General features: G+C 37.4%; 4 protein-coding genes, 1 long non-coding RNA gene and 1 pseudogene across 9 annotated transcripts; 1 reads left to right on the plus strand and 5 right to left on the minus strand.

The window, feature by feature from the left end:
* Positions 1–325: 325 nt before the first annotated feature.
* On the minus strand, positions 326–2,351 carry LOC148698278 (cellulose synthase-like protein E2). Its single transcript, XM_088690419.1, has 3 exons — positions 2,001–2,351; positions 1,578–1,899; positions 326–388 (listed from the first exon to the last, which is right to left on the minus strand). Exons 1-3 carry the CDS (start codon positions 2,261–2,263, stop codon positions 326–328), a joined length of 648 nt encoding a protein of 215 aa, XP_088546545.1. The 5' UTR covers positions 2,264–2,351.
* Positions 2,352–8,003: 5,652 nt separating this feature from the next.
* Positions 8,004–10,228, plus strand: LOC137715138 (transmembrane emp24 domain-containing protein p24beta2). The gene is made up of 5 exons (XM_068454376.2): positions 8,004–8,153; positions 8,787–8,996; positions 9,193–9,379; positions 9,496–9,603; positions 9,890–10,228. Exons 2-5 carry the CDS (start codon positions 8,787–8,789, stop codon positions 10,021–10,023), a joined length of 639 nt encoding a protein of 212 aa, XP_068310477.2. The 5' UTR covers positions 8,004–8,153; the 3' UTR covers positions 10,024–10,228.
* A 255-nt stretch (positions 10,229–10,483) lies between these two features.
* On the minus strand, positions 10,484–13,750 carry LOC137715140 (protein NOI4). Its single transcript, XM_068454377.2, has 3 exons — positions 13,591–13,750; positions 11,535–11,729; positions 10,484–10,891 (listed from the first exon to the last, which is right to left on the minus strand). Exons 1-3 carry the CDS (start codon positions 13,594–13,596, stop codon positions 10,847–10,849), a joined length of 246 nt encoding a protein of 81 aa, XP_068310478.2. The 5' UTR covers positions 13,597–13,750; the 3' UTR covers positions 10,484–10,846.
* On the minus strand, positions 11,829–13,584 carry LOC148698279 (uncharacterized). The gene is made up of 2 exons (XR_015961062.1): positions 12,993–13,584; positions 11,829–11,955 (listed from the first exon to the last, which is right to left on the minus strand). It is a non-coding gene; the product is annotated as an uncharacterized LOC148698279 (long non-coding RNA).
* Positions 13,751–15,414: 1,664 nt separating the features above from the next.
* Positions 15,415–20,538, minus strand: LOC137715935 (PPR superfamily protein). Of its 5 annotated transcripts, none has more exons than XM_088691721.1 (6): positions 20,248–20,538; positions 16,366–19,844; positions 16,173–16,246; positions 15,979–16,029; positions 15,828–15,889; positions 15,415–15,722 (listed from the first exon to the last, which is right to left on the minus strand). In XM_088691721.1, the coding sequence occupies exons 1-2, from the start codon at positions 20,402–20,404 to the stop codon at positions 16,570–16,572; spliced, it is 3,432 nt and encodes a 1,143-aa protein (XP_088547847.1). In that variant the 5' UTR covers positions 20,405–20,538; the 3' UTR covers positions 15,415–15,722; positions 15,828–15,889; positions 15,979–16,029; positions 16,173–16,246; positions 16,366–16,569. The 5 variants fall into 5 exon arrangements, with proteins under 5 accessions (XP_088547847.1, XP_088547845.1, XP_088547846.1 ...); XM_088691719.1 differs by having other exon boundaries at positions 15,979–16,052; XM_088691720.1 differs by having other exon boundaries at positions 15,979–16,055.
* Positions 20,539–21,749: 1,211 nt separating this feature from the next.
* On the minus strand, positions 21,750–22,904 carry LOC137714992 (F-box/kelch-repeat protein At3g23880-like; annotated as a pseudogene).
* Between the last annotated feature and the right edge of the window lie 1,352 nt (positions 22,905–24,256).

A 24,256-nucleotide genomic window follows, 5' to 3' on the forward strand; every position in this document is an offset into this window, starting at 1 on the left:
GGAAGTGAAATAAATGAATGATATGTTAAGTGATAAGTGAATGATATGTGGTGAGTGATAAGTGAATGGTTTGATAAGTGATAAATGAACTAGTTTAAAGGGCTAGGGTTTAAGTACATAGAATGGGCCTAAAATAGGTTGGTTTGTATGGCATAATGTGTTAAGCCCAAGGCAAGGTGAATGTAATTGGGTTAGGGCCATTGTTTTGTGTCTTCAAGTGCATACAAGGCCTTCAAATTCGTCCATCTTCTTGGCTCCATGGATAAGCTATCCAATCCATGCCCAAAAATGCTCCAAATGGCCTCAAAATGCACTTTCTTGCTCCCTAGGTCCATCTTCCTAGCTTCACTATATGTTCGATTTCTTTCTTAATGTGTTTGTATAATTTCTATAACAACACATCAGTAAGAAGGCAGATATGAATAAGCTAGCTAATTAATGAAATACTAATAGAAAATTACACTATCATAATCTCATAGTAAATGTGAAATAACAATTAAAGATGATCTTGATGACTTGTTGATTCTGAAAAGAAGATGAGGTGATTTGGGTGAAGAGGAGTTTTGTTTCCAAATGTATTGACTATAGGGTTTTTACTTTTTAGTGAGTGCACTGTGCACCATAGATAAAATCCAAGGAGAATCTAAGTTAACGTGTCCTTTGTGCTCATTTTATGCAATAAAAAGATTTAAAAAAAAAAAGATAAATAAATAGTAAATGAATTTAGAAGAATGGAATTTAATACAAAACTCATTATATGCGTACACGCTTAGAAATACTTTTTAAATAATAGAAAGCGATTTTAGTAAAAATGTTTTTAAAATTAATTTTTAGTAAAAATTTAAGTAGATCTCGAAAAAGTACTTTAAATGTTTTCTGCAATAAGTTCTTGAAACCAAAAATTAATTTTTCAAAAATGCTTTTAATTATTTTAAAATTCTTTTCAAACAAGCAATTGAAAATGCGTCCTCCATGACCAAGGATGATCCTCGTCGAATCCTCTTTGTGAGGATTCTAAGGATCATCTAATCACATTTGTTCATCATATATCGTGCGGTCAGAAATCATTATAAGTTTTTTTTATTTAAAATTGAATATAAACAGTACTTAAAAAAAATGACCACACAATATACGATGAATAAATGTGATTAAAAGAATTCTGCGAGGATCCTCACTCCTCCACGACGGCATTCATATACTATAATTAACGAAATTATTGGCTTTTGTGGTCCTTTGCCTTCCCAACAAAGACCAAAATATAGCTATTGTTGACCACTTGTATGTCGTATCTTATGGCTTGGACCTGGCAGAATTAGATTCTCTGTGGATCCCTAGGGTTTTCGGGAATCAATTAATGACAATTTTTTATCAAAGATTGTGCAGTCACAGTTTTTTCTTTCTTTTTTTTTATATTTTTCATACAAAACGAGACTGTTTTACCTTTGAAAATATAAAAAGTATTGTGACCTCACGATCTTTGATGAATTATTGGTATGAATTGATCTCCCGAATCCCTAGTGAGAAGAACCTGAGAGGATCTAATTCCGGACCTGACCACAAAAAAGAACTGAAAATACCTTAATTGCCCAGAAATCTTTAGCCTGATGATCAACAATTGCATCAGCAGATATTGAGACAAAATAAGCAGCAGGTGACCTTGGCTCCACTTTGTACCTCTTGCAATATGGTATCCACTGCTTCGCAAACTCAGCAGCCTCCAAGAGAGCATAGTATGTAATTTCCGACCCGCCGTCATCGGATAGATAGACGCTCAGCTTCTCCGGCGGGTAATCATAAGCCATCACTGATAAAACCGTGTTTATCACCATCAACGGTGGCTCTATGGTTGCGTCCGCTGTGCACACAAATACATCCACTCCCGGCAACTCATTTTCATATCTGTTCACGTAACTCCAATACGTCATCAATTCAAATCTTATGAACTACAGTTGTTGAATAAAAATGATAATGAACAAACTAACATGAGGTAATTGATTTACCTTTGAGAAAGCCTATCTTTGAAGGTGTGCCTATAGACAGGGTTCCACCGGGAGGCCTGAGTGAGGAGCCAGTAAAATCCAAACCATATCTCAGTACCCAAAAGTCCAATCCAACCAAACCTTCCATCTTCTCCTGCTTTTGGTATGTGACTCGTTCTGTAAACCCAAACTAAACATATTCCTGCAAATATAGATGCTGCAAAAACCCTATATAGAACTCTTCCCTTGGCTCTCTTGGTCTCAAACAATGGTTCCTTCTCCATTTCTCAGCTTACTAGCTACAGCTAGCTCCCTAAGCTCTCTCAGCTCTCTATATATTTGTGGTTGGGAAAATTAAGGGATATCTATCACTTAAACCAATCGTAGTAAATTATGAAACTGTTGCCGCATCACAGTTTATAAATATGAAGCCATCAAAGGATGAAAATCACCCACAATGCTTCAACCATTTACAAATTGTGCCACCATGTTGCTTGTCAGGTGCAACATACGAGGAGGTTTTAAATAATCTGGCATTGTATGTACATAGATGTTATCTATATTCAAGTACAATAGCTAGATGTTAAGACGTTAGTCGGTTGAATTCAGTTAGATGCAAGGACAAACATGTCGACCTCTTTTTTTTTTTTTTTTTTTAAATACCCAAAAAACCGTCTCAAAATCGGCATGTCCGTTAAGTCCAATCAAAATAGCTAAACAACATCGCAGCATTTAGAGGAAACGAAAAACCTCCGTGGATCTAAATAAACTTCAACATTTACAAATCCAGAAGCTGACACGACAATTTTTCCTAAGTAAAATGAAATCCAAAAACAACCAGATTTAATTCAGCCTTTGAGCAGCTTCTTTCGCAAGGAGCTTCTCCTTCGCCTTAGTTTTTGCCTGGGATTTGGAACCCATGATGCCGCCTCCCCACATTTTCCTGTACTCTTCATACATCATACTTGTCATTGACGTTGGCGTTGATTGCCAACAAGACCTTGTCCGTCTTCTTCTTGGAACAGCAGGTTCACAACCTTGTACGTCTTCTTCTTGGAAGCTGCAACCGGAGCTTTTACTCCTTTTTTGGGGGCCATGAAGGGAGAATACAATTACAGAGAGGAGATAGATGAAGAGAGAATAAGGTAAACAGAAAAAAGTGTGTTGATGGATATTTTTATCCCTGCATCTAATAGAGATTTGATGGAAATTTCATTTTTGGATTAACGATCTTCATCGCACGAGTGTTCGAATCCCTTTTTTTTTTTTTTTTTTTAACCACGGAGCCTATCTTCTAAAATCCTATCACGGGACAATTTAACCAATTTGGCCTATTCTTTTTCACTTATAAGTGAAAGATTTCATGTTTAAATCTAGAGAATGATGAGTTCGATACCAATTTATTTTTTCACCTCTTATTGTAAATATTGTATAAAAAAACAAATGAGAGAGAGGTAAAATTTGAAATATAGCATCGAAACATTGTGATAAAAATAAATTTATGGTTTAAAGTTGTGATGCATGTGACATTGTTATCAAGTTATGCGATAAACATACATTATTTGCAAGTATGATATGTATGGAAGGTGCAATTAAATGTTATCAAGCAAAGATGTACAACTACCATACGTACCAAGAAGGAAACCCAATACATGCAAATATATCATCGAAAATACTGAGCGTTTACCTTCTTTCGACTTTGGTATTGGAAAATTTTAATTAGCTAGTAATAATACTAAAGAACTTCAGCTAGCTAGTAAGTACCCCAATATTGTATTTTCTCTATTTATTTTCAATATTAAAAAGAAAAAATCACTAGGCGGTGGGTAAGTCCATCTCCAACCGACTCAGTCAAAGGATCATAGGGTTAAAAATAGCTTGAAATAACACGAAAACCGTCTCCAACCGTAGGCTAGGCCAAAGGGCTTGTGGGCCCCACCGTGTAACAACCCGTCCCGGGATTTACGGAAGAAAAGGCTATATTTGTATTTTCACTAAGTTTGGGGATACTTTTCTTTTTTAAAATTGTTTTTGAGTCTTAATTGGTGAGCCCAAGGGGCCCACCCCCTGTTTTGTTCCCCCCGGTTCCCTTTCCCTCTTCTTTTATTTCTTCTGAAAAGTCTCTCTCTTCTCCCTCACTCTCTCTTCTCTACCGTACTCTCTCCCTCTGTTACTCCCCCTCTCAATGCTCTTTTCTCCGACAAGAACACACACATACACACACCCTTGCCCCACACCTGATCAACGACAACAGCATCACCATCTTCACCATGTCAACTATCTCCCTCTCTTCGTCTCTATGGAGCACAGAGGAACTCGGACGAGTTCCTCGTCCTTCCGTTTTGGGTAAGCCTCAAAACACTCCAAATGCTTCTCTTTTCATCCCTTTAATTCTGTTCTGGCCCTGTGGTTGTGTTTTGGACATCAAACCATGAAGAAACCACCTCGGAGACATTTCCCCAGTTTTCCGGCGAGCACCGCCCCTTTCGAGGCAATTTCCGGCCAAACCACGGCGAGTTGGCCGGCGTGCAAGGTATCAATCTCTTCGTCTCGCTGAGTACTACAACTTTCCTTTTTATTTCACCCAATTTCATTGAGTATTGAAGAAGTTATACTCATTTGAATCTTACCTAGTTTCCAGCGGACACTCGTGGCTTCCAGGCTGTTTTCCAGCCAACTCCGGCCACGATGATGGGAACCAAGGGTATATTTCGATTCCTTACCTTCGGGCTTCAATTTGGTATATTGAATGACATGTTTTGGTTGAGTTTTGAGCTCCATCGGAGCTTGGGAATTCTCCGGCCGAAATCCGGCCTTTTCCTTCCTTGGAATCCGGTGAACCACCAAACCTAAGGCCTTTGGGCCCTTCCTGCCAAGCCCAAAACCCTGGGCAGCCCAACCCAACCTTTTTTATTATTTTTATTTTTGTTTTGTTAATTTAAAGGCCTTTGGCCCGTTTCCTTTAGGGCTTTCGGCCCATTAACCCTAAACCCATTAGACCCAAACCTTTTAGGCCCAAACCTGGATCCAACCCAATCCGGATTGGAGCCCAAACCCGTTTGACCTGTTGACTCGGACCCGGACCCGGTCTGACCGTTGACCCGGTTAACGGTCAGCGTTGACTTTGACCGTTGACTTTTTGGGTTTTCGTGCGGGACCCCTCCTAGGCTAATTTCGACGTCCTAAACCTGTTGCCGATGTCCGTTTTCCCAAATTTAGTCGTTTGAGTAGAGTTTGACTAAATGTACCATTTATGTGCTTAGAGGCAATTATCTATGGCGTTTCCTTCTTCGCTAGGTGGCGTGGCTTTTCGACGGCGAAGTACTATGAGTGGACCCCTTGTAAAAATACATGTTTTAATAGTATAAATGCATACATGAAAAGCATGATTTGATGATTATGTTTTATGAAACGTTTTACGAGATAACATTCTTACTGAGGCTAGTTTGAATTATTACTATTTTTCCTATAACCCATGTTCTTATAGAATATCTTATGGATGACGATATGATATTTAGAACATGTTTAGAACACCTCTTTATAGTATAGATGATGGATGACTTTATACTATAAAGTTGATTTTCAATATATGTATGTTAACTGGTTTTGTACTTACCTAGTGGTCATTTCCGCTACGGGACGTAGGGATAGATCCGGTCCGTCCCGGGCGAAGGTTTGGTGTTGGCATAGGGCCTGGAGTGTGTTTCCTCTGGCTATTTAGCACAGGGATGAGGAGCCGGCATGGGGCCTGAAGTGTATTTTCCTCTGACTATCTGCTCAGAGACGGGGAGCCGACATGGGGCCTGGAGAGTTATATCGGACATTCACTAGTGTTTATTATATATACAAGTTATGATTTGAGACATTGCACGACATGCTAGGTTTCGGAAAACCTATGTTTATCATTATATTTGTGTTTTCATAAAACATAGGGGTTAGTACGTTGATAACTGTTTTATTATAGATATATTTATATATTAACTTGGTCCACTCATATTTGTTTTGCGCCCCCTTCAGGACTTAGAATCGAGGCATACAATCCCGACCTCCAGGCACTTCCGCATCGGCATCTTCGAGTCCTCGTGGTGTAAGACCCACTCCTTTGTCTCATTCAATTTTATATTATTTTCTTTTAGTGTTCTAGATTAGAGGTGTGCTCTGAACACGGTCCTTATTTGCATATTCATTATTCTTTTATATTTATAAGCTTTATTTATCCTTTGTTTTCAGCATTTGCACTCAATAAATGGCTTTCGTCACCCTCGGGTGTCGGCCAACACGTGCCTGTCCTGGTATTCGGGGAATATCGGGGTCGGGGCGTGTCACACCGGGCCAAAACCACCAAATCAGGCCAGCCGGTTGGCCATTTCCAGCCAACCAGCCAGCCCTCTAGCCCAGCCCACTTGCACTCCAACAACTACCCGGCATCAGCATGACGCTAGCTAGAAACGGCTAGCTGACGCGAGGTTACCATTGGAATTTGATTTTCATTTTTTTGGACAAATTTTTTTTATAAAAAAAATTTCTAACTTTTTCCCTATAAATACCTAAGCCATTCCTACACCATTCCTCACATACTTTTCACCATTCCATACTATCTTACCTCATTTTATTTCAAATTTAGAGAGTTACTCACGTTAGCGACACTTATCACTCGAAATCTTATCCGAAAAATTATTGAGATTAGGTAAAGATAAGAAATTCAAAGGCTTATTCATTTAGTGACAAGTGACACTCAAAATATGTCTGAAAACCTTAATTTAATATGGTAGTTTAATTTAATTAACCATATTAATTCAATTAAAATAATAAAATATATATTAATTATGTTTGGCCTGTGGCCCCCTCGGTTGAAATTGATATAGAATATGACCTGACACTATTCATTAAACTATAATTTTTTGTAGGACTACTCCTTCGGTTGAAGATGACATAAGGACTTAGCTAGGTCCCTTAGACGATATTTTTATTTTAATTAAATTTATTATATAATACATAAATAAGTGTTACATATATTTAAAACATACATAATTGTATTGGAAAACCAGAACCTAAACAAATGGAGTGGTTCATTTAGAACATGAATTTGTTAGAGGAATAACACACAACACCACTTTTTATTACTACTATATATACCACATAGATCCCTTGTTATATACTATACTGTGTAGTTTAATAGTTATGTTCTCCTTATTCTATTCTATCTTGTGTAGTTTAAGCCTTTCTTTTCTTTCATAAATGTTTATTTACTGGTAAAAATTAGAAACAAATTCACAAATCCATTCTATTATGACAACAATTCTCTGGTTTAGAGTATTCTGTATTCTGAATTTTTAACTGTCAAATTGTTGTTTTTAATTATGTGTTTATCAACTATCTAATAGTTTTAAAATGTGAATTACCCGATGCTTCGGAGCATCATAAAAAATTATTATTACAAACATCCAAGCCATAGCGGCTTTTGGAAAAAAAAAACAATAAAAATAAAAAGAGTAAATTATATTTTACCCCTTTAAGTTTGGGTACAATTGTAACTTCATATAATGTCTTTAAAACATTTCAATTTTATACGTAAATTTATATTTAGTTACAATTTTATACGTCCGTTAATCAAATCGTTAATTTAACCGTTAAGTGATGAGATGGGGGTGGAGGAGGACGCATGAGGAACGGAGTCGAACAGAGATGCAGATGGAAGGGTGGGCTTGGCATAAAAAATATTTTCTTTTTAAATTGATTTATTTATTTATTTATTTTTAATCTATGTGGACAACTTTGGCTGCCACGTGATTAGTTACCAATCAACTTACTAAAATAATTAATAGATGTATGAAATTAAAATAAAATGTTACACGCTGTATGAAATGGAAATGTTTTAAAAATATTGTATGAGATTGCAAATACACCCAACTTAAGGATATAAAATGTAATTTTCCCTAACAAAAATTTAAGACAGAAGGAGAACGACATGTCGGATATAAGACGACAAAAAGTACTAAACTGAAGCTTTTGGTGTTCTAGCAGTCTCGTTACGTTCGAAGTATTCCCCTTCGAGATGTGAAACATAAATAAACACAAAACTCTTTCATCCTCCCAACTGTTTATCTCCGACAAATCGTTCAAACATAAGTTTTTTCCTCTGTGGGCTTAATCAAAAAGTTCAAACATTCCAAGGTAAATCCTATCTCTTTCTACAAATTTCATAGTTTCCAACAATTAATCTCGTTTTGTTCGATCCTACGTAACTCTGTTTTGATGCAAAAGAAATGAACATAGACGTAGATTTTAGAACTTATGTTTTTACGTTAATTGAGGGTGTTTCTAAATTTTCTTTCACTTTCTAGGCAGCCAAACAGGACATGGAATGGAATCTATTTGTTGTGATTGCACCCTTTGATTGTATCGCATGTTTTAATCTTTAATCTGTTTCCGGCCAATCTCTTAAAAAGTGGATTCTTTTGTTTTAAAATTAGATTATAATTACTTTGCGGAAGAGTTGTAATGGATATTCATAGGGATGGAATGCCGGTTGTAGATTACTTGATGCCCTCCCTTTTATCCGCGCTCGGGACCAGCAGCGTAAGATAAACTTACACAGACGGAGTTTGTAATGGGTACTAGAATTCTTAATTTTTCTCTATTTCTTCTGGTGGAAAATGGTTTCTGGGTGGTATTTATTTTTCAGTTATAAGAGAAGGAAACCGGAAAGTTTCCTATTTTGTATGTAATTATTTGTATGAGCTAGAATTTTCTGTAGTTTTATTTTATATTTTTAAAGATTTTGACAACCCTTTATTAAATCTGCAGATGAAAGTTGGGTTTTCGAATTGTGCTGCTGTTTTGCTGCTGACATTTTTGTTGAGCCTAGAAGCAGCTTTTGGAATCAGATTTGTGATTGACAGAGAAGAGTGCTTCTCTCATAATGTTCAATATGAAGGAGATACCGTCCACATTTCTTTCGTTGTTATTAAGGTTGATACATCGTGGCATTATACTCAAGACGGTGTTGATCTCGTGGTACGCTCCTTGTTTGTTGTCTGATTCGTGTTGATAATTTCCAATATATGTTTTTAACTGCGCTATAATCTTCTGCATTTATTGGCCAAATTGATAAGATAGCTCATAGCATACATAGGTAACAGAAACCATGTTTTCGTGTATGTATATGGATGATGGATCATAGTGATCATACAATGCCGTTGAAAATTTTCAGGTGAAGGGGCCTTCCGGTGACAAGATTCATGATTTTCGTGACAAGACTACCGAGAAGTATGACTTTGTCGCTCGTCACAAAGGAGTCTATCAGTTTTGCTTCACTAACAAGTCTCCTTATCATGAAACCATAGATTTCGATATACATGTTAGCCATTTTACGTACTATGATCAACACGCAAAAGATGGTGAGTGATTGATACGTGACATTTTACTCTTTAGATTTCTTTGGTTACATTTTCATTAGCGAGATCCTTGTAAAAATAAGGACGACAACTTATGGTAGTTTTGTGCGTACGTGCAGAGCACTTCAATCCGTTGTTAGAACAGGTATCAAAGTTAGAGGAGGCTCTTTACAACATTCAATTTGAGCAGCATTGGCTAGAGGCTCAGACCGAACGACAGGCAATAGGTATTTCCTCAACTCTAAATACCTTGATGATTGATTACGTTGAGGGTGAGCCTTGCAAAGCCGGGAACCTTGTTGGTTTGGATTCGCCTTTTTATTGGCTATGTTGAGGATTATATCCAAATCAGGCATCTCTACGACTATTCTTTTCGCATGTACTCTTTCTCAATTGAACAAGTATTGATTCCATAGTGTGCATAAACAAGTATGTTTCGCTAGCAGCATCTAAGTGTAGTGTCTTTGTCAATCTTTTCGTGATGTAAATTGTTTTTTGCATTCGTTGATGCAGCAAACGAAGCAATGGGCCGGAGGGCAATCCATAAGGTTTTTTTCGAATCAGCAGCGCTTGTTGGTGCCAGTCTTCTCCAAGTTTTCCTACTTCGCCGCCTTTTTGAACGGAAGCTTGGGATGACTAGAGTCTAACCTTGACACAGCCACGACATTTTATCACAGTAGAAGAATTTAACATTTCAATTGTTACTCCATGCATACATTTTTTTTACTTTCTCGGCGAATCGTTGAACACGAGTAACCGGAAATTATGTGCGTTTGTGCCTGGTGGTTCTTGTGGCTTGTGAAGAATACACGTTCATATGCAATGGCAATCGATCGATAATTTTGGTTGATATATTAACGTACACATTTGGCTCTTTACCTACAGAGTCATTCCTCTCTTGCCTATAAATCACAGTTTAAAACAAACAGAAATAACTCGTTTTGAGAACATGAGATTTTGAGCATGCGTTAAACTGTGATTTGCAGGTAAAGCGTAATGACTCCTCCAGTATTGCTCATCCATTCAAATCTAGCAAGAAATCATTTCCCTTTGTCTTCTTTTTATCGAAAAGTACAATTTATTTACCAAAACTAGATACGAACGTCATGGAAAAGAAGATAAAGGTTTTCGGAATTTGAAATCGAGAACAATATAATTTCACACAAAGAGTGGTTTAATAATACAATTAGGGAAGAAGGAAAAGAATGTCATAAGCAAAGCTCTAAAGCTTGAAGCAAAGATAAGACGAAGAAACAGATCAGACGGACAATATAGATACAATAAGTATTTGTCATTCTTTACTCCTCCCATCACAAAGTTTTTTTGTTTTGTTTTTTGTTTTTTTACGCGACACGGTAATTCCATCCATCATTGCTATACAGCTCCCTATCTTCTCTGGAAAAATATGGTGGAGCAAGTTACAGAACACCATGCTCCTCCATCGGAGCACTTGCGCAGAGAACAACATTCTCAAGACTCGGTCTGTGGTTGATGAAGGCAGCAAAACCATTTTTTCTGTGCACCAAGAAATCAAATCAAGCAAACTAGATCAACTTTAAGCAGCATAAGCAATGACCCACCGGTCAATAGTTTCTTTCTATTATTCTACTGACTGGAAACACAACAGATACTTAAAAACATAGAAACGAAAAGGTCACGCAATCATCAATTGACAAGAAGAGAGAATACTTTCAGGGCCACTAGTTATTTCAATTATTCACAATGAAACAAACTGTATCTATTAGACTACATCTATCTAAAAGAAGACAACCAGAGTGTTTGTAACTTCGTATGCCAATTCCACTCGCATGGAGCAATCAAACAATGCAGATAAAACAGCCGAATCATCTTCTTTTATTTTACTTTTCAAATATCTTGGTACTAATATTAGATGTAAAGCCTTTTCGCCCTTCTCCTAACTAGAGTTCTATAAAAGTCGGTTGCATTTATTTTAACATCAAATGGTATGCTAAGTTTGACAGGTAAGGCAGCGTTACATATAGTTGTATATTGTACTACCATCACTCGGAAAGCAAAAACTTACTACTAAGAAAATCGCCATCTAGTAGGCAAAAGAATGAACTGCTATTGGCTAACTCATTATATATCAAATCACCAGAGAAAGAAACGAGTCAACAGTTATGAGAAAGAATCTTACAGATGAAGGCCTGCCAGTGCCAGAATCCACTCCTCCTCCCTGCCTGACATTAGGATCAGCCTTTCCTGGTGACTCGGGTTTTCCACCTGTCTTCTTCTCATCCCTAGCCTTGTTAAAGATCACAGTAAACCCCTCGGCCGAAGCAGGATCATTGACGTCCCATTCACCAAATTTTGGGAGTGGCCTGCCTTTTTCCTGTTAGAAATCAGTAAAATATTCTCATTGTTAAAGCAATAACATATTCTCTCAACTACAAAGACAAAAGGACAGACAAGCACTCTGTTACATCTCGAACCTATTTAGGTTGTCATCAATCAAATACCCCACACCAGGATAGAATTGCATTAATCACAGAGGACAGACCACCAGAAACCCAATGTCAAGCTCCCCTGGTTTTCTAGACTGCAAAATGCAAATGATCCTTCAATAGGATCAAACACCATTGAAATCAATTCCCGGAAAAGGTCCATATCTACCAAGCTTACAGGCAATGGCCCCATATACCTAAGAACGCATACCAATATCGTACCACTACTATTTACATGCCGAACACCAATCTAATAATTCTAACCTGATCTCAACCTTGGGCTAGTGCTATATGGTTTCAACTTTCCAAAAAATAAGGATCTGAGTCAAAATATAAGTGCTTACAAACTTTCTCTTGGTAGTAAGTTTGTGCAACATTGAGTTCAATTCCTAACTCCTACTCAGTGCTGCATCTCTTAGGATAATCCTAGACTACAAAAATAAGAGCGATTTCCTCTCCTGAATACTGTGATAGGATTAGGAATCGAAGATGACGTGAAGTTGTGAAACACTCCAATTCATAGTAACATTTCACTGAGTTCATTGTAAAGGAAAAACACGAGAATATACAAATAAGAAGCAACCAGCATACCATGGAGCGAACATCCTATGAAAAAAGGTGGAAAATAAAAATCAGACAGGAAGGAAAAACTCAGAAAAGGCAACTGATTGTTAAATTTGGACACACAACTTTAGACAACATAACTCAGTCATTTTCAGGAAGCACACCTAGCACAGAAGTTCAACCCACCATAATCATACTAATAAAAACTCCAAAGATACACCAATTGACGGAAACGCGAAAAAGGAAAAAGAACTCTAACCTTCCCCGTGGACATAAGAACCCAGTTAAAAGAAATCTATTTAGCCCTTAATAAAATACTTGGTTTGGGCAAGGCAATTACAACTAAACCTCTTTGTCCAGATAGTTTACACATTCAAAGTCGGAATGAAGAACACACACATACATACAGAACCACATATACACATGACCATGACATGAGAACTTAGGACGTACACAATGCCCTTAATATACTAATCATTAAAAGTAAAATACAGAAACCAGACAATACCATCATCAGGAAGCAATTTGTACAAAGATTATATTCCCCACTCAAACAATGAATGACAATAAAAAAAAACCAACAATACCTATAAGTCTATAACAATTCGAGCATCCAACCCAAAACCAATTGGCAACGGTGGTGGAGATGCCCGAGATCACTCAAACTATTTAATCGTCGCTTTAATTCCACGACATGGGATTCGCACTCTCGAAACAATACCTGCTCCGAAAAGCAATATACTCTCCAAAATTTCAACTTATTAATTTTGTAAAAACACAAAGGAAACTTGTCATTTTCTCACTACCCCTTTCAGTTCATTTAATTTTCACTATATTCCTAATTAAACAAAACTAAAAACCAAACTGAAGAATTAGAATCTGCTCCCCTGGAAAATTCAAATTTTGCATCAAGTACGTATTTACTTTAACATAATGATAAAACATAAAAATTTAAATAAAAAACATGAATTTTGCTCAGAAATTAATGTAAAACAGATGCGTCTGAGATATTACAATCATATTAATACAGATTAACGAACAAATCTATGAATTAGAGCTTAATCCAATCAGAAATCCAGCAAATTAAGCATCGCAAAGATTAAAGATAAACAAAAACAAATAAAGGCATACAAAGATTAAGAATTCATATTCGGATTGAAGAAAGAGACGAAAACGATTACGTACCGACATGAATTCGATCACAAAGGAAAGAACTTTTTGATTTTCCGGGAAAATGAAATGACTCGGAAAGCAGAGAGAGAGAGAGAGAGAGACAGAGAGAGAGAGAGAGATAGAGAGAGGAGGTTGGGCCAGAAATGGGCCTATAATTGATGTGAAATCTGGGAAGAAAATGAGAGGCTTTAACAGTTTTTGTTTCTTGGATGAACGGCGTTATTTTGTTGACGTGAACGGAAACGTGATCGCATCGCCGTTAAGTCGGCGTCAGCCCTGACGTGATTTGTGCTTTTGGAATAAAAATGAAAGGAAGGCAGGTTGAAATAATTGCAAAAAAAAAAAAAAAGAGAAGATAAATCATACACTTTTACACGCTTATATTTAATTTTGGCTGTTAGTTTATTTGATTTATTTAATTCATTGGTCAGACACAAAGAAGAGGTATGGGAGAAGATTAAAACGTGTGTCAAAATTATTTTACAGGAAAAATTGTACGAACATTACCTTTTCTATTATGAGCACATGTGTAAATGTAACATAAAAACGTTTACTAGTTTTCTTTCCATGCGACCTTGTATCTATGAGACATCACTGTTGCGGTGTACAGTTTACATGTGCTATACAAGTTGCTCTCCTACTATTAGGTGTGTCTACCACCCAAATATAAGCAAATATTTCCCTAAGCCCGATGTTTTATGTGAATGTATCAATCTTCACCAATTTGAATTACAAATCAGTTAAGGCATAGAGTCACAGAAAACTTGCCGTAAAATTGAGCACAATAATGTTCTACAATTCATACGAACGACTTTATTTAATGAGATAAGATTTTGTTATTGTTTTGTTTAATAATAATAATGTAGAGGCATTTGTGTAATTTAATCCAAAAGAAAAGTAATAATGGAACGGGATGGTGAGCTGGCAGACGGAGTGAGGAAGTAAGGAAGTAGCTGTTGGGTTACACGGAAGCAAACAGCACGTTGCCTTGCTGGCATTCCATGTCTCTAAAATTTCAAAACGGTTGGGCGTCTCCATGTCTCGTCACTTGCCATCAAATTAATTAATTAATTAATCACTTAATTAATCGTCAATTAGTTTAGATCAAAGTTTTTGTTTCCATTAATGAAAGAAAAATGTATTATTTTATTTGCGAGTACAAACACCGATCAGTTAACATTTGTGTTTTGAGAAAGGTCGATAAGCATCCATGAGACCTAATTGAAGTGACGTAGAGATAAGATACAAAAATTGTAAACACTTGGTTTAGATCGTGAGTTAGAAATCGTAAATTGTATGCTAGAATTGTATATGGCTTCACCATACTATATCCTTACAAAATTTAACACTATCAGTTTCTTTGATACAAACAATAATTTGAGAAAATTCAAACGTAAAACTTGAGTTTAGAGTAAATATTTTTAATTACTTGAGCGACTAGCCCCTAGCAACAATATTGGTTTTAGAGTCATCCTATATCACATAAAATCTCAATTTCAAAACTTGTAGATTTTGGGGGGAAAAAAAATAAATTAAAGACTTTTTATACAAAATGGTCATTGAGATTGACATAACTACTCATTTTGGTCTCTAACAACGAAAATCGGTAGAAGTATTCTTGAGTTTGTTCAATGTGAATCATTTTGATATGCACAGATTTTTCACAGAATAACCAAAATGATTTACAATAGAAAAACTCATGAACCACTTCTATCTCATTATCAAGAACCAAATGCGGGGTTACGCCAATATCAATATCATTTTCACTAAAAAGCCTAAAACAGATTAAATTAAAATCCTAGAACCTAGAGGAATCTGAAAGACAAAGAGAATGCATTAATACAAACAAAAATAATAGGCATATCATAAATTACACAAAGTCAACAAATGCAATTTTCCCATGTACATTTTGCTAGATTCTGTCTGCCATACAATTAGCATGGCATCATATTTTGCATATAGAGAACCCTAAAATACATGGAGATCCAGATACAGAGAACCCCATTCGCTGCATTTGGTTCCCTCCTCAGTAGCCAACTCCCTTCTCTACCAAAGATCTGTTTCCCTCCACCTTTGTTGCCATGTTATGCGTCTTCCGAAAAAATCTGGGTATTCCTGGCGCCGGGATGGATTATATTCGCTCACTCGAAAAGAAAAAAATGCAGAATTTAGATTTGATACAAAACGAGAAAGTTCAACGGATTACGGAAAGGTTTCCAGAAATGTATTTCAGGCAAAACACAACTTACAGCAAGCCGAATGACCGTGCTCAGAAACTCTTGCGCATTTGTGGAGATCAAGAGACCTCTCTCTTTAATAGTTGCAGCATAACAACGTACTCAGACACCGATATGAAAGAGAGAAGTAACTAAACCAGATAATGGCATAGTACGGTATTACCTATCAGCGAACCTTATGTATAATAGGAGAGCATCCTCGGCATTCAGGTAACTGTTGCCAGAAAGTAGCCACAGCTACTTAAAAGAGTGTTAACAGAATATTGGTGTTAAAATGGGAAACTGAACCTCGTACGGCCTTGATCATGAAAGAAAACAAGGACTTGTAAATGCACGTAGGCAAAAGTTGGAACTTACATAGCGTGTGGCGTGATACATTTTGGCAGAACAAATATCATATCAAGAAACATGGCATCCAAGCATTAGGTAGACTGCATTTCACCCAAGTAGCAGAAAATATATTACGGTATAAATATAATAATAAGAATATATGTTAAGAAGGTAAAATAAAAAAAAAGGAAAGAAAAAGGAATTGAAGAATGCAGCCTACCTCAGAAGGTCATGTTGTATCATAGCTTGGGCAAGTGATGAGAGCCATCGCACTCATCTCCCATCGATAAAGAGAGATAGAGAGAGAGAGAGAGCCCATTGGATTTCCATCTCCCTACAAACCACCAGATCTCCAGTAGAATTGTATACATCAAAAATTGGTTTAAGTACTGAGAGCCCGCCGAAGTCACAACTCCCAATCAAATTATGTTGATTCACTACACGTCTTAGTATTAGTTCCTTTTATGCGCCTCAAAGAATTGAGTTTTTGCATTGCAATCATCAAAACCTCATGTAGTGTTAGGGCGTTTCCATCCCAATTTCCAGATATCAATCCCCTTTCACATAAATCTTCCAAAAGCTGTTCACCTTCGATAAGATTATTTTCGGCAGAAACAGCCCCAACGAGCAGAGTATATGTTGTCACATTGGGCAGCAGCCCTCTTTGTTTCATCTCCTCATAAAGATCAAATGCAGCCACAACATCGCCATTAGCACAAAGGCCTGAAATCAGAACATTAAACACTGGAACATCAAGCTTCAGACCACAACGTTCCATTACGCCCCTCAGTTTTAGAGCCTCTTCAAGGTTGGCTTCTTTACAGAACATGTGCATCAAAGTAGTAAAAGTAGCAGTCGTTGGAATGAGTTTCATCCGAAGCATGTGATCAAAAACGAGCATGGCATCTTCAATCTTCCCACATTTCGCAAGCCCTCTAACCATAGCACTCTCAGCAATGTCACATGAAGTGACACCAAGAGTTCCCATCTGATCTTTTAGCTCAAATGCTCCTTGTATATCTCCCACTCTACACATACCATTAATTAGGGTGATATAATGTGTATGCTCAGGAGTGAAACCTTTGGCCAACATTTCATAAAGAAGAACACAGGATGCTTGGAAATTCGAGCATCTAAATAATCCATTCAAGATTGCACCATGGGTTTCTATATTAGCAGAAACTCCTAACATATCCATGACCCCAACAAGATCACAGGCCTTCCCCACCTTACCAGTCTCAGAAAACTTTCTAATAAGCATGTTAAATGTTAACTGATCAGCTGCAGCACCTTCCATTATCATCTTATTCAACATTTTGCGGCCAATATCCAACATACCGGACTCACATAATCCCAGAATAAGAGAGTGGAATGTCAATTTATCAGGATATAATCCGGCCCGGATCATTTTCTTGTATAAACCAGAGCATGTCAAGAGGTCCCGGTTTTTCGAGTATCCATGCAAGAGAATATTATATGTATCCAAATTAGGGGCCAATCTTTGACTCCCCATAGTTGAAAAGAGTTCTTTTGCCTTCATCATTTTTCCCATCCTTGAGTATCCATCTATCATTACATTGCAAGCAATAGTATCTGAGTATAAACCTTTGTTTTCCATCTCTTGAAAGAGATATGAAGCAACCTTTGCCTGGCCGGTCTTGAAAAGGCCATCAACTAGACAGGTATACATCGTTGCACTTTGTGAGAGAGTTACCTTTTCCATCACTTTCCCGAACAACAGGATGGCAGCAACAATTTTTCCCTTCCAACATAACCCAGCAAGAAGGCTACCATACGTATAATTATCAGGCAGAACATTATTCTCAACCATCTCATCAAGAAGGGCAACAGCCTCATGCAGATTTCCAGATTTACATGTCTCATGTAGTATCGTATTGTACACTACAGTATCAACAACATATGGAATGCCATGGAGTTTCTTCAAAAATTTCTTCGCCTCCCCCAAATTTCCACCCTTGCATAGCCCTTTCAGTATACTTCCATATGTGAATGGGCTTGGATGATGCCCTGATTTAATCATTTCATCAAATATAGAAAATGCTTTCAACCCATTACCCATGCTTCCGTAGCCATTTATTAGACAATCGAAAGTAACAGAATTGGGATCAAGACCGATACTGCTCATATGACGCATGAAATCTTCTGCCACTCCCAGCTTTCCAGCTTCACAAAGGGAACCAACCAATAGATTACATGTGAAATGGTCAGCACCATGACCGGTGCAGTTCATAGCTGCATAAATGTTACATGCTTCTGCTATGTTACCCATCTTGCAAGAGTTATAGATTAAAGTAGAATATATTATTCTATTCAGTGAAAGGCCAGCTTTATAGATTTTACATACCATCTCCTTCGCATGTTTCATCTTCCCAGCTCTGCAAAGTCCATTTATAAGCACCGAAAATGCTACAATATCGGGATTCACGCCATCCTGGACCATCATATTAAAGAATTTCATAGCTTCATCAAGCAACCCATTTTTGCATAACCCATCCATGATCTCTGTATACATAATACAACTAACAGCAATCCCATCCATCCGCATTTTCTCAAAAAGACTTCTTGCTAAATCAAACTTGGCATGCTTACACAGCCCATTCAAAAGAGCCCCATAGCTGACTTCAGTAGGTCTTATTCCCGTTGCTTCCATCATGTCAAAAAGTCTGAAAGCTTCATCAAGCTTACCATTTTGAGAGAGGCCATTAATCAAAGCATTGAAAGTAACAGAATTTGGTGATAGATTAAACCTAGACATCTCATCAAAAACCCTGGTAGCAATATCAATTTTCCCCTCCTTAACAAACCCATTAATAAGAGTATTGTAAGTAACCTGGTTTGGAGATAACTTCTTCCTTCTCATTTTCTTCAACAGCAGATAACTTTTTGCACTTCTATTATTTCTACATAAATCGCCAATAAGCATGTTATATGTACACACATCTGCTTCTATACCCTTTGAACCCATGTGATCAATAAGCTCAAAGGCTGCTTTATACCTCCCCTTTTTGCAGTACCAATTGAGCAAAGTGTTATAAGTAACTGTGTTTGGAGCATACCCACTCTTTTCCATCTTTCTCAAAAGATAACTAGCTCTCTTAAGCTTCCCTTCCGCACATAAAACACCAATCAATATATTAAAAGTAGCAACATCAGGGCATACCTTCTGAGCAAGCATTTCTTTGAAAAAAGACCATACTGATGCCGCTTTCTGGTCCTTTGCCAACAAAGCTAGGATCATATTACAAGTACAAGTAGACGGTCTAAATCCCCTCAAACCCATCAAATACGAAGCCTCTACAGCACAACCAGCCATTCCTTCCCTCAAATATACTCTAATTAGAAGGTCAAAAACTGAAGGGTTTGAGTTGCAAAGCGGGTAAGTGTCCATTAGAGCACTGAAAACAGATTTCGGGCCAAAATCCATTTGCAACAAATGCCCCAAAACTGATTTGGCAGAATCATACATTCTAGCTCGAACAAGTATATGGGTTGTGACAGAAAGTATACGAGTCAAATGGTTGAGTTCCAAACCAGGTTGTTTGATGACCCAATTTAGAAACTTCAAAGCCAGCTTTCCATGAACCGGTCTGAGAGAAGCCATCCTATACTCCATGTGGTTCAGTGACACCCATCGATCAATGGTCAGAATTGCATATATGCTCTTCTCCATTTCTGAACCTGCAGTTCCCAAATTTCAACAGTTTAGCGGGTTTTTATCGCAAATGGTCTCGTAAGTCTTCAAAACTCAGCACTTGGGTTGGGTCCCTCACCTAAAAATTCATTAGTTTCTGAGGGAACAAGTGACCGAGTTTCGAAAACAAACACACAGTACCCAAAATCAAAACTTTAATCTCAAAGCAAAACAAAACAGTGAAAGAAAACACACAAATTTCAACCTGAATCCCCCAAATGTTAACAGTTTGAAATGCGGCCAAAAATCAAAACTTTAATCTCAAAACGGAGAGACACAAAGAAACTGCCATGATTTCCCAAATTTCAACAGTTCATCCCCCAAAAAAGCCTAATCGTGCACTAAAATCAAAACTTCAATCTCGAAAAAGGCCCACAGAAAGTTACGTACCGGAGGCTTGTGGATTTTCGCGAGCGATGCTTTTTGCGCCGTCGGCTCCGAGATTCGGATTGGGATTTTTCTGGGAGAAAGCATGGAAAGTTCTGAGCTTTGAAACTGCGTGGGAAACTAGAGAGAATTGCTTCGGCCTAGCCGTTGAGGACAACATTGGGAATTTACTTCAGTGGCGCCTTTTCTTCCTCCTTCACTGGAAAACCAAAGAGCTGACCGAAAGTGCCTATCTTTTGGGCGCCGGTGAGCGCGAGTGACAGAAACCGTTGGATTATTACATCCAACGGCTGAAGTATATTACACGCGAACCGTTTATAGGCTAAGAGACAATTGGAGCCTTCTTGTGCGAATTAAAAATTTGTGAGTATTGATCACGGAATTTTTTATAATATGGAACAATAGTCTTTTTGACTAATTCCGTTTGAAGTTTCATCTAATTTTTTTATCTCTTTAAAACCCTTTATTTTGAATGGAAGTACTTATAGAGTTCAGGATCAATAGTCACGGATTTTTAGTTTATGGATCAAAGCTCAAATTCGGCAAGGATCAAGAACAATTGCTCCAAGTTTATCGGTTTAACAATTATAACAAGTTTAGGGATAACGGATTTTTAGTTCAAGAACCAAAACTCCAATTGGGCCAAAGCTCAGTGAGCATTGCTTCAATATTTTCGGTTTAACTATTGTAGTTATGATTCTTCTCGACTTTCTCACGTGGGTGTAAACGAATCGAGCTAAGCCGAATATCAAGATCCTGAAGTTCGGTTCGAATCCTATTACTCAAATTCAAACTCGGCTCAATCTCGAATAAAGCTCGTATACGGTCAAGCTCGACTCAAATGATTTCTTCAAGGCCAAGCTAATATTACCTCGTTTGTGGAATGAGATCGAGCTTTTGGTTGAAGTGACTTTAACTTTTGCGGCTTAGTCTCAGATAAAGCTTGTAAATATGTTCTCCTGTGCGTCCTCGGGTTTGAAACCAAATTTCTACTCAGGAGGATAGATGGGACGATTCAGGTGAATTGCAAGATTAAAAATTGAAAAACTTAAACCCTCGTTTGGCCATAATTAGTCTTTAGGATGAAAATCTTATACCCTAAACCTAAAAATTAAGAATGATTTGATGAAGCACAATGAACGTACTAAGTTAATTAGGGATTTTTAAACTTGTATTTATTTAGTTGTCAAGCATAAGCTTCCTCTTTTAGATCTTGCTCTTTTCGCATTGAAGACAAAAATTTAAATGGTAATGTTTCGAAATATTAAGATACTGACACGCCATAGTGAAAAAAAAAAAAAAAAAAAACCTTACATGAAACAACAACAAATCCACATGATCACAAACAGAGAAACTAGAAATATGAAACCAGGATATCCTTAATCTAGTCGAAACTCGAAAAGAGAAGCAACAGATTCATCTGTCTTTGATAAACTTCTGAAGAACATTATGTCATCACTTGGCAGCTACACAAAAGCCGTCGTACCACCTTACAGTTATTTTCCTCAGTAAGAAACTGCATCGGTCTTGTCGAGTAAGACGAGGCTCTCAACATAAGATTCAGCATAGTAATATTCGCAATCAAGAAATCCAAGACTTTTGAATTGCTTGCTCACAGGGTCTAGAGAAACTATTCCGTATGGATCACCATAATAAATAGCATGACCATGCGGACATAGAGTTGTCAGTTTGGTCCATGACTCTTCCATGCCATACTCTTTCATCACCCATATATCAAGATATGAGCCATCAAGATATGACTGATAAAGGTTGAATAGAGCAATAGATTTCCCGTCACCTGATATAGACAATTGCGTTGACCCTGAGGCTGCGAAATCCGTCGGTGCCATTATCCTGCGAAATGTACTGCTCCCCACGTCAAACGCCAAAATGAACCATCCAAAACCACCATTTGTCGAACGGTAGAATGCCTCAAAATGAATAGCACCATTAACAAAAGCCTGGGGTTTACGAGGATCTGTAACTTCACACATACGTGTTCGAAAGAACAAGGATCACTCCATGAGCCTCCAGCTAGTGAATAAACCTCAAAAAAAGTATTCGGCTCTTCACTTTGCTCAGTGATAAGTCTCACAACCTTGTAGTCATTAGTCACAGCGTCAAAACCAAAACCAATACTAGCATCGTACGGGCCAATGGTGTCGAAGGATAGATGAGGCTTCGGAAGTGTCACTGTCTTTCTTATAGACGGGTTGCATAACATGAATGTGTAACCTAAACAGTCGTTATCAACAGCAAGGCACACCAGCCCATTACAAACTCCAACCACGCGAAGATATTTATTCATCTTGGGAACGATTGGAAATTCTAGCTTGCAGTACTCATCAAAAGCATGGTTGTCATAGTGCAAATTGCAATGCTTCTCCCTTGGCTCGTCAAGCTGAACGTTAACGCTGTTGCAAAGAATAGCTCTAGGAACACAGTGGAGTAGGAGGAGGTGGGTGCCAAACTGGTTATTAAGAGAGATTGTACGGTTGAGGCGGGAGGGAATAAAGCTGGGATTGTTTTTTCGTGGACCTCCATGCCTTGCACACCATGGTGCATCTGATCAAAGATTTAGGCGGTAGTCTAGATAGTATATCATGTATGATTTCCTCAGGCAAATTGTGAGCCATTGTTTCAAATTTTCAGTTCCCAGGCTGCAGATTTCATAGAGATAGACCGAGTCAGGAATTATATAACCTAGCAGTAACCAGTAAGTGAGGAAATATATTACAAAACAATAACCTAGCAATAATTGAGAAGACGAAACTAACTGTCGCTACAACAAAAACTAAAACAGAAGAGAAGAACAAAATCCTACTCTTGAAAAAGAAGAAAAAAATAATGCATAAAGAAGTCACAATATTTGATCGACGAGGCAAAAATAGGAGTTGAGGAAACCTCGAGTCTCGTTATTGTGTTGTGTTAGAGAAGAAGCGTTCCGCAAGCTAGGGTTTTGATTGCGTTGGATGATATTCCTGCATCATCTGTTTATAGGAATATGGATCGACCTTCTAAAGAGTAGGAAATCCAAGCCCTTAGTTTATGTGAAAGAGAGATTGGAGTCCTTGGTTTGTGTGAGTGGTCCAGCAAAACGAATTAATGGGGACAATTAGATTTAATTTGAGTGGTCCGGATTGCCTAATCTCTGGACTCTTGGCAGTGAGATCGAAAGAGGATCTTTGTTCTATTTATAGGTTCACTTTGAAAAATATGACCTAGTTTTTCATGGTGTTTAATTTTCCTTTCTTGCAACTCAAGTGAAAGCACCATTCAAAATTCTAACGAGGCCATCCCTTCTTTTGTAACCCTTTCTTGCTTAATATTACGTAATATTATCGTTTGAAACATTATTATACTGATTAGGGACTAATCAGTTAGAAGTGCTTCTTTGATTCTAAAAGCATTTTTTTTAGCTTTATGGTAAAGCATATGAAAGGTATTTTTTGAAGAAGATAATTAATAAAAACTTTAGGGTTAACTACATCCTTCATATTTATGGTGAATCGTGATTTTTAAAATGGGTAACAAACTTTCAATTTATATTGTCTATTAGACCCTCTGGTCCTCCTGTAGACTAATGATCAAACAGATGTGGAACCCAGTTTTTATGATACATGGAAGCCACACTTACCATTGTGACCAAATTGTGCAACTGTCATTGCAAGAGAACTTGAAGCTCCATAATGACTGTTGTTGGTCTATGTGTAGGTCTCGTGGTTGTCACGTCCTCAATTTAATTAAGGACTCGTTTGAAAGTATTCATAAAATGACTAAAAGTACTTTTAGAGAAAAAAAAAATTACGTTTCAAAAATACTTAAAAATGCTTCCTGGAAGAATCACCAATCATATGCTTATTGCAAAATGTTTATTAGGTTTCCTTATATTTTTACCAATGATTGATTTCAAAAACATTTTCACTAAAAACGCTTTCAATCATTTTAAAAGCACTTCCAATTGAACCCTAAGAAACTGAAGATCAAACATCTATTGGGCATAAACAAGTCT

The sequence above is a fragment of the Pyrus communis genome, chromosome 3 (genome assembly GCF_041283825.1).
Source record: "Pyrus communis isolate YQ-2024b chromosome 3, ASM4128382v1, whole genome shotgun sequence".
In the NCBI taxonomy this organism is placed as follows: Eukaryota; Viridiplantae; Streptophyta; class Magnoliopsida; order Rosales; family Rosaceae; genus Pyrus; species Pyrus communis.